Consider the following 13053-nt stretch of genomic DNA (forward strand, 5'->3'; position numbering starts at 1 on the left):
GGGGATTTTGTGGCGGGGGGGTTTGAGTTCCTGTACCATATTTCTATCCTCAGAGCTTCCCATCCGCGTGCTTCCTTTCTTCATTTCTTTTTCTTTTCTCCATTCCCTCACTTCCTCTCCTCTCCTCTCCTCTCCTCTCTCCACTCCTTCTTTGTTTCTTTCCCTACCTTCTCCTTCCTTCTCTAACACACACACACACACACACACACACACACACACACACACATACACACACACACACACAATGTCTGCTTCTGCCCTTCTAAGAAGCCGTGTTAGGCGGCCTTCATACCTCAAGAAGCTCGCTAAGGCAGAGGATCTCATCGAATTCTTCCCTCATGGCTCTTACATCGGCTGGTCCGGATTTACGGGTGTTGGATACCCCAAGTATGTCAACAATCTCTGATATGGTGAATTGCATCGGGCTAACGGTCTATCTTCCCAACTATCAGGAAAGTTCCAACGGCGCTGGCCGACCATGTCGAGAAGAATGGACTCGAAGGAAAGCTGCAGTACACCTTGTTTGTCGGTGCTTCATCTGGCGCAGAGACGGAGAATCGCTGGGCTAGACTGAACATGATCGAGCGTCGGAGCCCTCACCAGGTCGGCAAGGAGATTGCCAAGGGCATCAACTCCGGACAGATCAAGTTCTTCGATAAGCATCTGAGCATGTTCCCTTCAGATCTGGTTTATGTAGGTTGCTCTCGAAATCATTGAATCATGGGTGAGACGTTTTAACACTAGTTCTAGGGCTGGTACACACTGAACAAGCCTAAGAACAAGCTGGATGTCGCCGTCATTGAGGCATCTGCCATCACTGAGGATGGTGGTATCATCCCTGGTGCTTCCGTCGGTGCTTCCCCGGAACTGGTTCAGATGGCCGATAAGGTTATCATTGAAGTGAACACCGCCAGCCCTTCATTTGAGGGTCTCCACGATATCACCATGTCTGAGCTTCCTCCAAGACGCAAGCCTTACCTCATCCTTCAGCCCGAGGACCGCATCGGAACCCCTCACATTCCTGTTGACCCCGAGAAGGTTGTTGCCATCGTTGAGTCGGATTACCCCGACCAGACCCAGCCCAACGCCCCGGAGGATGCGACTTCACAGGCCATTGCGACCAACCTGATTGAGTTCCTGAAGCACGAGGTCAACCATGGCCGCCTGCCCCAGAACCTGTTGCCGATCCAGTCGGGTATTGGAAACATTGCCAACGCTGTCATCGGTGGCTTGAGCAAGGGTGGTGCTGATTTCACCAACCTGAAGGTCTGGACAGAGGTGCTGCAGGATTCTTTCCTGGACTTGTTCGATAGCGGCAACTTGGACTTCGCCACGGCGACTTCCATTCGTTTCTCTCCCGACGGATTCAAGCGTTTCTACGATAACTGGGAGCGCTATGCCGGCAAGCTTCTCCTCCGCTCTCAGCAGGTGTCCAACTCCCCCGAGATCATCCGTCGCCTTGGCTGCATCGGCATGAACACCCCTGTTGAGGTGGATATTTATGCTCATGCCAACAGCACCTGTGTCATGGGTTCCCGCATGCTGAACGGTCTTGGTGGCTCCGCCGATTTCCTCCGCAGCTCGAAGTACAGTATCATGCACACTCCTAGTACCCGCCCTAGCAAGGTTGATCCCACCGGTGTCAGCTGTATTGTGCCTTTCTGCACACACATTGACCAGACTGAGCACGATCTTGACGTCGTTGTTACCGAACAGGTAAGCTTTCTTTCCTCACATTACACATCATATCTTACAATACTAACCTCCGCAGGGTCTTGCCGACGTGCGTGGTCTGTCTCCTCGCGAGCGTGCTCGTGTCATTATCGACAAGTGCTCTCACCCCGACTACAAGCCAATTCTCACGGACTACCTCGACCGGGCCGAGTTCGAGTGCCTGAGGAAGGGTATGGGCCACGAGCCTCACCTGCTCTTCCAGGCCTTCAAGATGCACCAGAACCTGGCTGAGAAGGGAACCATGAAGATCAACAGCTGGGACTAAACAAGTTGCATCTCAGTCTATTTCAGCAAATAAAACATTCGATGGATAAAGGCATAGATGGATACACTATGTATTAAAGATCTATTTTTGATATGCTTGGGTTGGCGAAGGTTCATGGGGTCCGGAGTCTCATGTGTATGTTCAATCTCGTTTTTAGGCACAGTATATAATGAATATGATACGCAATAGCTTAATGCCTTTCTTTCATTGGCGATGCATCCTCCCCGGCTTTAGGCTTCTCGGCTTTACGGCCGGAGATAAATTAAGCAGGGCTCCAAACGCAGAGCTGCTTAGAAAGCAGTCCGAGGCCGTTTGCGTGTAGACGGAGATAAGGTCTCCACACGGAAATAGCGATGTATAATCTCCAAATTTGCGAAACTGAGGTGACAAATATGTCCATCTTTACATCAATCCAGAAGGCTATAAAGATGGAGTATTCTTGTCGACTAAATTGACAAGCTAATAGACTCTTCTATATCCAGATCTCCCAACAGGACCAACCCTGAACCCATATCCACCGACAAGTCGTCTATACAAACCAGCATGAGCACCCACATCTCCACCAACAAACTCGTCAACACCCGTGTCCTCATTGTAGGAGGTACATCGGGTATCGGCTTCTCCGTGGCCCGGGTTGCCCTCGAGCACGGCGCCTCCATCATCGTTGCCAGCTCCAAACCCGAAAAAGTCAACTCCGCCATCGCCCGTCTGAAGTCCTTCTACCCAGACGAGGAGCACACAAATCGCATCGCCGGCACCGTCTGCAACCTTGCTGATCGCGCAACTCTCGAAGCCAACGTAGTAAGCCTCTACAACTTCGCCACAGCCCCAGATACCTTCCCGAATACACAGGGAACCCAGACCCCTGACGGCAAAGTTCTCCTTGACCATGTGGTCATGACAGCTGGTGATGCTCTCGGCCTCCGTAAACCCACCGACCCAACCTTTGATGTCTCCTACATCGAGTCTTCGGGCACCGTCCGCTTCATCGGCTCACTCATCCTCGCCAAGCATGCCCCGACCTACATGCGTCAGGCGCCATCTTCGTCGATGACCTTCACCAGCGGCGTGTTGGCCACTCGGCCAGCATCGGGATGGACGCTCATGGCCGCTAGCGGCTCTGCTATTGAGGGTATGGCGCGCGGATTGGCGGTTGACCTGGCGCCTATTCGGGTGAACATGGTTTCGCCGGGGGCAGTGTTGACGGAGATATTTGGGACGCTGGAGACGGATAATCTGGAGAAGATGATTGAGATGTTCCGGAGTCAGACACTTATCGGGGAGATTGGGAAGCCGGAGGATGTGGCTGAGGCGTATCTTTATGCTATGAAGGATCGGTTTTTGACAGGGGGGTTCATTGGGAGCAATGGGGGGATGTTGTTGAAGTGATTTCTTCTTCTTTTGGTTGTTTTATGGATATTGACGGATATGGTACATATTGACTTTGTATAAACAGTTTTGGGAATATGAATGAGATGCATATGTATAAAGCGATGTTTATCAACAAGAATGAATGTCTTGAGTTTTGATTTGGTATACAAAGAGGCCTAGAGAAGCACTACTTTATCATATTCTATATCTCAGTAAGTAGCCACAAATCACCAGCTTTGTTTATATTAGATTTACTTGTTATTATTAAGCAGCGGCTGACTATAATACAGGGTACGTACCTAGGTTTCTCTCCTGGTTCATCACCACATCCATCCTATCCAGTCCCAATAAAAGCTACCCAGAACATCGCCGAGAATAATCATAGCATTCGTCTATCGTCCACAACATGAAGCTGCAGTAGTCGCCTTGAACATTAGTCTCACCAATTCTGATTTTTATCGTCTCACATATCAAGCCTATTAGCGGCTATTTTTATAGGGGCAGTCTCTATACTTATATAAGTTTTTTAACAGTTCTGCTCTATTCTTATAGACAAGAAATTTACCAGCTGGAGTATCAATATTTATCCTAGAGATAATGAATTCTGTTAGATTACATTAGGTTAATAGAGTATTGACTATCTCATCGTACATCTGTATATCCATTCAACAAGCATCCGACACAACCCTAACGCTCCAGTGATTCGGGGCGACCACTTCCCCATGGGGTTTGTTATCTCCACCGCACTTGTCCAAAAGAAACTGGGCGCCATCAGCGATAGTTGCATAGGATTTGAGATAGTGTTTCTCCGAGTTCTATAATTCAAAAAAAAAAAAATAATAATAATTAGTCAAGCTCAATATACAGCCCTCAACAAGAGAAGTCAAGAAGGGAGGAGCAATAACTTACAGCGTTGCACCAATAGATGGCCATATTGTATGAGCAACTGACACGACCACAGCTGCCAGCAGACTGTCCAGGTGTACCTCCTATGCTGTTCAGGTAATCGATCCCATCCTGTAGGTCGCCACTATCGCCGCGCTTGCGGGCATAATGCCAGCCGTCTTCTCCCCAGCAGTAGTATTTCTCATATTTAAAGTCTCGTTTCATTAAGCTGGATGACTCTTCGCTACGCTTGGCAGGGAAGTCGTTGTCGTAGTTAGGGTTCAGCTTGAGGAGTTGTGCGTGTACTTCTTGCACGGTACCACTGAGGGTGACCTTGTCACCCCCTGGAGTTACTTCCACCTCCCACGTTGGGGCGGTTATCGGAAGCTTCTCGAAGGGACTGCCAGTGGCAGCTCCGTATACCTGAGAGAGGAATTTCTGTGAGTTGAATGAAGCTAGTGTAGATTCATATTGTGGATGGGTTCCTACCTGGGTAGAGAGGGCACCAAGTGCGATCAGAATGGTCGTCCACTTCATTTTGAGAATGTAGGGAAAATATTAGCCCGTAGGAAAGTGTGCTTTGGTGGGATGATTGATTTTAGTCTTTTTTAGAGATATAGTAATAGTTATCTTGAATTCAGCGAAGTTGATGCCCCCTTTATATATCTTTAACTCCGCTATCAACGCCATCTCCTTTCCTTTTCAGCAACAAGTCTGCCAAGAAGACAAATTGCGGCGAAGTACAACTGGCACAAGGCGATAGTTGATATTTGGTGAATGTATTCAGGGCTATGCTGGAGCGATTTTCCTATTTTCCTCTATCATGAAGTTGATTCTGGGCATATATTCGGGGCCAAATCTTGCTTGGCAGGATGAAAAGAGGATTAGCATCAACACTCCTTTCCCCTTATCGACGGGACCGTCGAAACTAAATTGATGGCGGATATCTTGGCAATTTGGTTTCCGCTGTGTGTAGAGCCTATGCTGGACAGGATTGCAAGTGATATTCTATGCATCTAAATGTTTAGGAAGCCCGGGGATAATACGAGAAACTGTATTCTCTCCGCAATCGAGCTCCCGCTCAAGCCACTGCTGTTCTGTATGCTGGAATTGTTAGAGGCTGTGCTATCTTTTTAGGACGCCTGAAATCCATTCTAGGTTATGATTGGGCGATCTGATCTTGGAGTCGTTGATTTAATCCCTCTTGGGGCTATGCTGTTGAAGGTTTCATGCAGCTAACCTGGGGGTGTATGCTTTGTTCCGCCCAATTGCCATGATTGAACCATCTTATTTTCTATCTTTTCACCGGCTATCGTTTATTTCTTTCTAACACCACCATGATCAATACCTATTATTTTTGGTTTAATTATTTAACAGTCGACCCAGATTTAAGTTCGCCGAGTTTACTCATCTTTGTGGGCGGTCAACCGTATTATGTAAGTCGATTTGTCACCTCCAGTCCTGCCCTGTCCTGATAGGCAAGAAACATACCAGCCGGAGTATTAACACCTCTCCTAAAGGTAATGAATTCCGTTAGGGCTTCCAAGATGAGTATTGCGGCAAGGTCTATTTATAGCTTGTCATTGTGCCTATACTCTTTTGTGTGTGGTGGTTAGGATAGATACTCCTAAAAGGACGGCGCTGCGCCTACACTTTTAGTCGTCATCATTCTTATGATACCTACATTGCGACAAAAGTTCATCTCTGGCTAGCATAATAGAAGCATTTTCTATACACATCTTCCACAGGATCTATGCACTGACCGCAAGAGTCATTTGCCTTGCTTTGATTGTCATAATAACATTTAACCCGAGCCTCACGGGCACATCGCTTAAGATAGTCTATTTTGATTTGCTGGACCACCGCACCAGGAACAGCCGGACAAAGATACTTAACGCCAAAGTTTCTTTGGATTACAAGGACATCATGAATAGATGTAAGAAGATACTTTACCTCGGCGCTAAATTCTAACGGTCGTTCCACAATCACCTATGCAACAATCGGGTCCAGGCCGTGTGAAGCAGGAAGGCCTATGCTAATAAGCTAGGTCGGGCTCAAGTGAATGTGCTCTACTATTTCAGGCGCTAATTAGAAGGAATTGGCCGAACTCATTATCCCTAATAGTAAATGAGAATGTTGTTCTTGCCGCCAGGTGATATGAAGCGCTAGACTAAGTACTCCGTACGTTGGCCGCCTCCGGAGACAGGTTGGTTATCCAACTTCGTGTTGCTTGATACTTAAATAAAAACATAATTACCTGTAGGTTAAATGTTGCTTTCTTCCTTAAAAGTAAATTTCTAGCAAAGTCAGAAATACCCCATTCAATGTTTAACAACCTTATCCTCTTTTGACGGTCCCTGCACTATCATGATTATCAGCACCATTCCAGCGCTTAACAATAATCCAACCCTTCTTCGGGATTTCTGCACCATCTTCACCAACCCTCAGGAGCTATATCACCATCATCATCACGACAATTATCGTCAGAGCTCTCCCTATCCTCATTCCAGGAGAAACATTCATGACTCATTCGCTCCCGAGCGTCCGGGTCCTGCTCTCGCGCTCTGTGGAGGTCGAAAGCCTGCCCGATAATCTTGTATAGTTGGGCGATTACTTCCTGTTTGTTCTCATCCCATACCAGACAACGTTTGGATATCTATTTTCATCATGTGAGTTTGCTTCGTCAGGCCTCTATCCAAAGATAAAAACTTACACGGCCCCTGTCGCTGAGGTGCAAGAAGGTCCAAGTGTGGCCATCGGTATAGACTCCATAGATGCCACCCTTATACTTCCTTGCTTTTCGGGCGGCGTAAACAATCCACATGCTCGGAAGGGCTGCCCAGGATTCGTCATCTAGTAGACTGCTGCTTCGAACTACTACCAAGTTTGTGTCCCAATCTCCACGTGCGCCATACCACAGAACGTAGTCCACCGATGCCTTCAAAGCTAGATCATCAGACCCAGTAATTGTTGTCTTGAAATACCAGTACGGTGCTTCGCGAATGTGATGACTGGGCGGCGGTGAATCAGCGTAAAGTTGATCCTTCTTCCTCCTCACGATAGCCGACAGCTGCAACAGAACCCAGTCCACTTTGGGTCGAATTGAGCTTGAGTTGGAATCTTCAGTAAAGAATCCAGTGGCAATGTCGGTCATCAGTTGCTCTAAAGGTGGTTAACTTGACGATCTCGTACCTATGACTGTAGAAACAAACCAAAATGTTCCGGCATCTGAACGCTCATACTCTCCTGATCAACCATCCACACCTGTTTTTCTTCGGCATCTGAACTGGGGGAAAGCTTAAGCTCGCGAAAGATATGGACAAAAGCCTGTCTGGCTAGCTCATCCGTGTTGATGGGCAGATTAAGCCGATCCATAGACTGATTGATGAATTCCACCTCTATCTTCTCCGTTTTGTGCGTTTTGCTGATGCGGTGTCTCATTGCGAAACACATATCGCTTAAGTGAATGAGAAATAACAGAAACGAGTGAAGCGAAAAGTAAGGGGGAAAGATAAGAAAAGCGAAGAGAAGTGTTAATAAAATGGAAGGGGGGAAAGAAGAGAAAAGCGAAGAGAAATGTCAATAAAAGGGAAAGGGGGGGGTAGGGGAAGAATTCCGTAACAACGATGTCAACCTTTTGCCTACCTAACCGAACCTACGTAGCACCAGGTATTTGCATGTAATGAGGAAATGATTTAATATGTAAAAATGATTAACTTGATAGGTAACACTCTCACTATATTTCGATCATATGAAACAGCCTGCTTCACTCTTTCCCTCCCCCCGGCTTCTATCAATGGAGATTATCTATCAATATTAACCTATCGTGAATTAACCTACATTAACTTGCCTTTTTCACCATTTACATTTATTGAATAAGGAGACTGTGCTGTATAAATTGAGACACCTTCCTATACGTTGCACTTCTCTTCCCCCCTTCTCTTCTAATCCTCCTTTCTGTGTCTTCTAACATTATTTTATATCATCATTCTGAATCACTTGGGTCCACGTATCATCATGGAGGGTATCCTGGACCGTGCTGAGGCGAAGATCAAAAAGGTCTTGGGGAAGATAGCAGACACTGCCCTCCACAAGGAAGTTGATAATGTCTTTGATATTGCGAGGACTGAGAGCAAGAAAGCCATCCAGTCCCAGAAGGAGAAAGAGTCCAAGAAGGGGAAAGTTCCCCATATTGCCGTCACATCTCTCAATCCCCTGAGCGTGTCCAACGTCTTCGGGATCAAGGAAGGCGGAGGAGAAAACCCTTGGAAGCTCACCCAGGATGACTTGCGCGAAGTCCCCGAAAACCTCAGTAAGCTTGCTTTGGTTCCTGAATTCCTAACATCGAATGGAACTAATGAAAATAGAATCTATTCTCGCGGATTACGCGGTTGCTACGGGCGGCTCCCCCGAGAACGAAGCACTCATGAGATGCAGAATCGACGCAATACTTTTGACCTCCCTAGCTGCCCAGAAGAGAGCGATTGCCCGAGATTCTAGCTCCTCTATCCTCTCAGTTCACCTCCAGGTTGAGACTGACATGTTGCTGCCATGGACATACCAGGGTGAGCAAAAGATCGTTTCGGGAACAACAGACTATTCCCTTTGGTATAAAGCACCACAGGAAATGGAGTGCAATCTTCTGGTGGTTGAAGCAAAGAAGAAGGGAACCTCTGGCGACTACCAAGCCTTGGCCTATATGGGTAGGCTATACTGTAGTCTATTGAGTGCATATATGTTTGCTCACTGATTGGCAGCGATGCTTCATCATGCGCGAAAGGAAGTACAGCGGGAGGATGTTTCTGTCTATGGAATCGCCACTGACAGTTTCACGTGGACTTTCTTGTATCTCGACAACAACGGAAAGGTAGAATACCCAGCTAACCATATTCCCTCGACGATTCAGCTGACGAGATCTGATAGTGGAGCAGACGTACTTACCAGTGGGTCTCTGGCCAGGAGAAATTAATCATATCTATGATACATAAAATTACCCGCCAAGCCGCGTCTCTGTCCAAGCAAGAGCTCGAAACGTCTGCTACCAGCACTGCGGTGAAGAAAACTCTTAGTGGACACAGCAAATTGGAGAGCTTTTTCCACAGGGGAAAGGCTTAGATAGCTTTGGGCATGCCTTCATTTTCGCCTGGACTCTCCACTCATCGATTTCATCTTTCTTGTTTTTAGTTGGCTAAATTTGAATCTCGATGCAATATGCATACAGTAATTGCCAATTACGTTATCTCCTTCATTCGAAATTACATAAACCCCTTGTCAAGTAGAGAAACTTGATCCGGATTCCTGAGTTTTCATCGAGATCGCCCAGGTCAATTTTCACTTCTACCCCAGTAGCAAGCCGCGAGTCTAGCGCCGCTTCCAAGGCCAATATCCCCCTCGGAAGCCCCACACGTCACTAATGTATGCCCCAAAGAATGTCATCACATGTATTGAGTAAATGTTTGTGAGATGTTTCCTAAAAACACTTAGTAACTAGGGAAACCACAGAGAAGCGTGGAATTTGTCGTCCTTTGTCTAGGTCTCCCCTTTCTCCACTGTCTTCAGCCTAGTGCTGATGTCATTGGTGGGAGCGAACCCGTGGATTTATTCTGGTTTAGTGCATTGTGCTGAAATCCAAGCCAATCCTCATAACCCTTGACATGCCATTCATTTTATTGATTATGCGGACACAATGTCCGAACATCCTGCAGACCTTCTTGCTTTTGGCCCCAGTTCTTTACAGATTGGGAGAGAACTCAAAATCTCGGAGGCTTCCTCAATCTTCGAGGTAGAGCTCCACGAGCATCGCTATGCAATGAAAGTGGTGAGTTGCCCTCCAGATTTTACCAGAATACTGCTAAATTCACAGTTCCACGACAACAGTGACCCAGGGCTTACAGAAAAGGGCCGTAACTTGAACCGTTTTCGCTGCGAGTTGAACGCTTACAGAAATCTCCAGTTGTTTGGGGTATGTGAGCAAGGAGTGGTTCCATATTATTTCGGTTAAATCGACCGACTTGATCCAGCCAGGTTCCAACCCCATCTGAGTCATTTTATGAATGACAGCCATGGTCCAACGGCCATTTTGCCCGAACATCTACATGATCCTGAAGAGCTTAACTGTGTAAACTATTCTGATGATCATCTTTGAGCCGCGATTGTTGGACTGAGGGGAATCCACGGCGCTTTAATTCACCACCGCGATGTCTACCCAAAGAACATTCTGATTATCCGTGGACCCCCGGAGAGAGTCGTTTGGAAAGATTTCGATGTTGCAGTGACTTTCGATTCAATGGAGTCAATGGAGCATCAGGACGAGGAATACTGCAGCTTCGAAATCGAGCTTGTTAAAGATTTCAGAGAGCTTTTTGGTTTGTTCAGATTCCTGTCTTAATTTTCAAACTGGGTCTAACGATACTCAGAAGGAGGACCAACGCCAGGGTTTTCTCCCAAATACGAAATATTATTAATGGGGTTTTAACTCAGCACCTCTCGAGGCAGGAAATAAAATATGGACAGTATCTGACGGATTGATGGATTGTCGTATTTCTTTTTCCTTTGGTTTCGTAGACCTTTGAGATCTATTGCATATTTCTACCAAGGGATGATAGCCATTTCTTGGAACCAATATTTCCTTAATTTTACTTACCAATGACCTCTTTTTTAGTTTGCATTCTGATCAGGCGGCGGGTGTAGTCGATAGGCACTTGCGTGGTTAAATCAATCTCTGGATCAGTAGCTTTCTAGCAATCAATGAGGATTATACCAGGTAAAGAGGCCGAAGTATTGGTAAAAATGTTGCCAGTGTTTATTATATGAAGAAGTTTCTTCCATGAGTTTTTATATATCTGATTAAAAAAATTTTCTGTAAATTGCTTGATCCTCTAATAGTAGGTACTTCATATAGTCCATATTCAACTGGAGGGTAATACTTATTGTATGTAAAATAGCCAAAATGTGAACAGATGGAATAGGCCAATCGGAATTACTACATATTTCCAGGGTTATGATGTCATTCTCATGATAAAAAGATAAGAGCAATATCTGTACCAATTTATAGGGAGTGGCACTATAATACTTCCTCCCCAAACACCACCTTATTCCAAGCCAAGCCAAAAGAAAATCAGATAATATTTACACAATATAATTACGCCTATAAAAGAAGATAAACTAATCAGAAAAAGTCAAATAGTAATAAATATTCCACGATCAACCCAATCCAACATGAACCCTACCGAAAGTAGCCATGGATCATGCCACCCGCCGTACCCTAATGAAGCCAACCACACCACCCCCAAATATCACACCACACACCGCAATCCTTTTCCACCTCCCCCAACCAATAATCATAAGCCCGATTGGACGCGCAACGACCAATGTAACGAAACCTCCCGATATCATATGCCCAATCTACTTCTCAGGTTTCCATGGATAGTATACTGCCAGGAACCCGGGGGCTTGGTTCTCAGCCGCAGTTGGTAAGGTGATGCCATTCGGATCCGGAAACAGCGTTGCGTTCATGGTGCTGGGATGTGGCATCATGGATGGTGAGAGGCTTGGGTGATCGATGTTGCTGGACATGGATGTTGGGTATATAAGGGGTTGAAGCATGGATGGGCTTGGTGTTCTATTCCTCCTCCTCATCAGAACAACAACATAACAAAGCAAGCAAGCCTTGAATACTTACAGCGACTGCTATCTTGCTCATTGCGCTGAATACCTTCTGGGTCATTTGACTTACCCTACTTTATCCACTACTATCAATCATCAGCCGAATCCATCGGACAAAATCCACACAAACCAACATGTCTAAAGCATCAACAGCCGCCCGTCTCCAAAACGACTTCGGTGCAGACCTTTGGGTCAAGAACCAGGCCCAGGCTCGCGTATGTCCATTTCAATCCCCTTCTATCCCTCGATATCTGAGCCTCCAATTAGGACCTGAAACTGACACTGACTCGATCGATAGCACGCAACAGCCGGACGAGGCCTCTTCGCCGGCCTCCAAGACGTCAAGCACTACAACGTCGAAAATGGATGGGCGAAGCGCACAGCCGCCAACGAACAGCCAGGTCTTATAGGCCTTTTGTGGAGTAGGTTAGTATATCCTATTCCGGAATGGTAGTCGGTACAGTATACTACGCCGGAAACTCTCATCTCTCTCTTGAAATCTCCAAAACTCTCTATATATCACTCTGTCTCTCTCTACTCTTCTTTTGCCATGGCTTGTGTCGCTAATGGTTGGCTTGTTTTTTAGGATCACTGGTCTTGGCTATAAGTCCCCTAATTAATGAGGATGTGGAGTTTTCAGATTGGATTGGAGTTTTATGTTGGGTTTAAAGTGCTGGGTTTTCCTTTTCTTTTTGACTAGCGTGATGCATTTATGAGATATTAATTTGATAACCATTGTTTTCGTGTCATAGTGGCTTTCAATGAGGTGGTTAATTTGTAGGTCTTGTTTACTTGGGGTCAGGGTGGTTACAATGTCTAGATGGTTCTAAGAGTGATTGTCCCGCTTTGGTTTATGGGGGAATATTCCATGAGGAAGTCCTGCTGTTGTTCGGAGAACCGCACCATGATTCGCCAATCTAGCTGGGGGCATAGATATACTCTACTCCAGGACCTCAGTCGCTCATGGCTGCGAGATTTTTTATAAGTCGCTGTAAATCTCAAAGAGCAAAGTGAATGAAAGGTGAGCAACAAAGAGATACTGGGCCCTATCTCACCCTCCGTCCCAACATACAACAACATAAACTATCTCAAGTAACAACCTTCTTAGAAGAGAAAAAGAGCAAAAGGAAAAA

At 46.2% G+C, this 13053-nt stretch overlaps 7 protein-coding genes across 7 annotated transcripts; 5 read left to right on the plus strand and 2 right to left on the minus strand.

Annotated features, from left to right (window-relative positions):
* On the plus strand, nucleotides 1–2200 carry coaT (acetyl-CoA hydrolase ACH1). Its single transcript, XM_032069457.1, has 4 exons — nucleotides 1–387; nucleotides 453–693; nucleotides 751–1716; nucleotides 1772–2200. Exons 1-4 carry the CDS (start codon nucleotides 245–247, stop codon nucleotides 1997–1999), a joined length of 1578 nt encoding a protein of 525 aa, XP_031920454.1. The 5' UTR covers nucleotides 1–244; the 3' UTR covers nucleotides 2000–2200.
* Nucleotides 2201–2534: 334 nt separating this feature from the next.
* BDV27DRAFT_170595 (oxidoreductase, short chain dehydrogenase/reductase family) lies at nucleotides 2535–3388 on the plus strand (the record flags this gene model as incomplete). Its single annotated transcript, XM_032075344.1, has 1 exon — nucleotides 2535–3388. The coding sequence occupies exon 1, from the start codon at nucleotides 2543–2545 to the stop codon at nucleotides 3386–3388; it is 846 nt and encodes a 281-aa protein (XP_031920455.1). The 5' UTR covers nucleotides 2535–2542.
* A 647-nt stretch (nucleotides 3389–4035) lies between these two features.
* Nucleotides 4036–4792, minus strand: BDV27DRAFT_151372 (uncharacterized protein; the record flags this gene model as incomplete). The annotated part of the gene is made up of 3 exons (XM_032071349.1): nucleotides 4036–4185; nucleotides 4280–4693; nucleotides 4745–4792. 3 exons carry the CDS (start codon nucleotides 4790–4792, stop codon nucleotides 4036–4038), a joined length of 612 nt encoding a protein of 203 aa, XP_031920456.1.
* A 1897-nt stretch (nucleotides 4793–6689) lies between these two features.
* On the minus strand, nucleotides 6690–7696 carry BDV27DRAFT_164575 (uncharacterized protein; the record flags this gene model as incomplete). Its single annotated transcript, XM_032073722.1, has 3 exons — nucleotides 6690–6911; nucleotides 6969–7417; nucleotides 7468–7696. 3 exons carry the CDS (start codon nucleotides 7694–7696, stop codon nucleotides 6690–6692), a joined length of 900 nt encoding a protein of 299 aa, XP_031920457.1.
* Nucleotides 7697–7991: 295 nt separating this feature from the next.
* BDV27DRAFT_170597 (uncharacterized protein) lies at nucleotides 7992–9370 on the plus strand (the record flags this gene model as incomplete). The annotated part of the gene is made up of 4 exons (XM_032075345.1): nucleotides 7992–8567; nucleotides 8623–8958; nucleotides 9013–9122; nucleotides 9179–9370. The coding sequence occupies exons 1-4, from the start codon at nucleotides 8273–8275 to the stop codon at nucleotides 9368–9370; spliced, it is 933 nt and encodes a 310-aa protein (XP_031920458.1). The 5' UTR covers nucleotides 7992–8272.
* Nucleotides 9371–9941: 571 nt separating this feature from the next.
* BDV27DRAFT_151375 (uncharacterized protein) lies at nucleotides 9942–10719 on the plus strand (the record flags this gene model as incomplete). The annotated part of the gene is made up of 5 exons (XM_032071350.1): nucleotides 9942–10073; nucleotides 10119–10210; nucleotides 10280–10371; nucleotides 10402–10595; nucleotides 10672–10719. The coding sequence occupies 5 exons, from the start codon at nucleotides 9942–9944 to the stop codon at nucleotides 10717–10719; spliced, it is 558 nt and encodes a 185-aa protein (XP_031920459.1).
* A 1335-nt stretch (nucleotides 10720–12054) lies between these two features.
* BDV27DRAFT_164578 (uncharacterized protein) lies at nucleotides 12055–12374 on the plus strand (the record flags this gene model as incomplete). The annotated part of the gene is made up of 2 exons (XM_032073723.1): nucleotides 12055–12135; nucleotides 12219–12374. 2 exons carry the CDS (start codon nucleotides 12055–12057, stop codon nucleotides 12372–12374), a joined length of 237 nt encoding a protein of 78 aa, XP_031920460.1.
* Nucleotides 12375–13053: the final 679 nt, after the last annotated feature.

Source organism: Aspergillus caelatus (assembly GCF_009193585.1).
Source record: "Aspergillus caelatus strain CBS 763.97 unplaced genomic scaffold BDV27scaffold_471, whole genome shotgun sequence".
NCBI lineage: Eukaryota > Fungi > Ascomycota > Eurotiomycetes > Eurotiales > Aspergillaceae > Aspergillus > Aspergillus caelatus.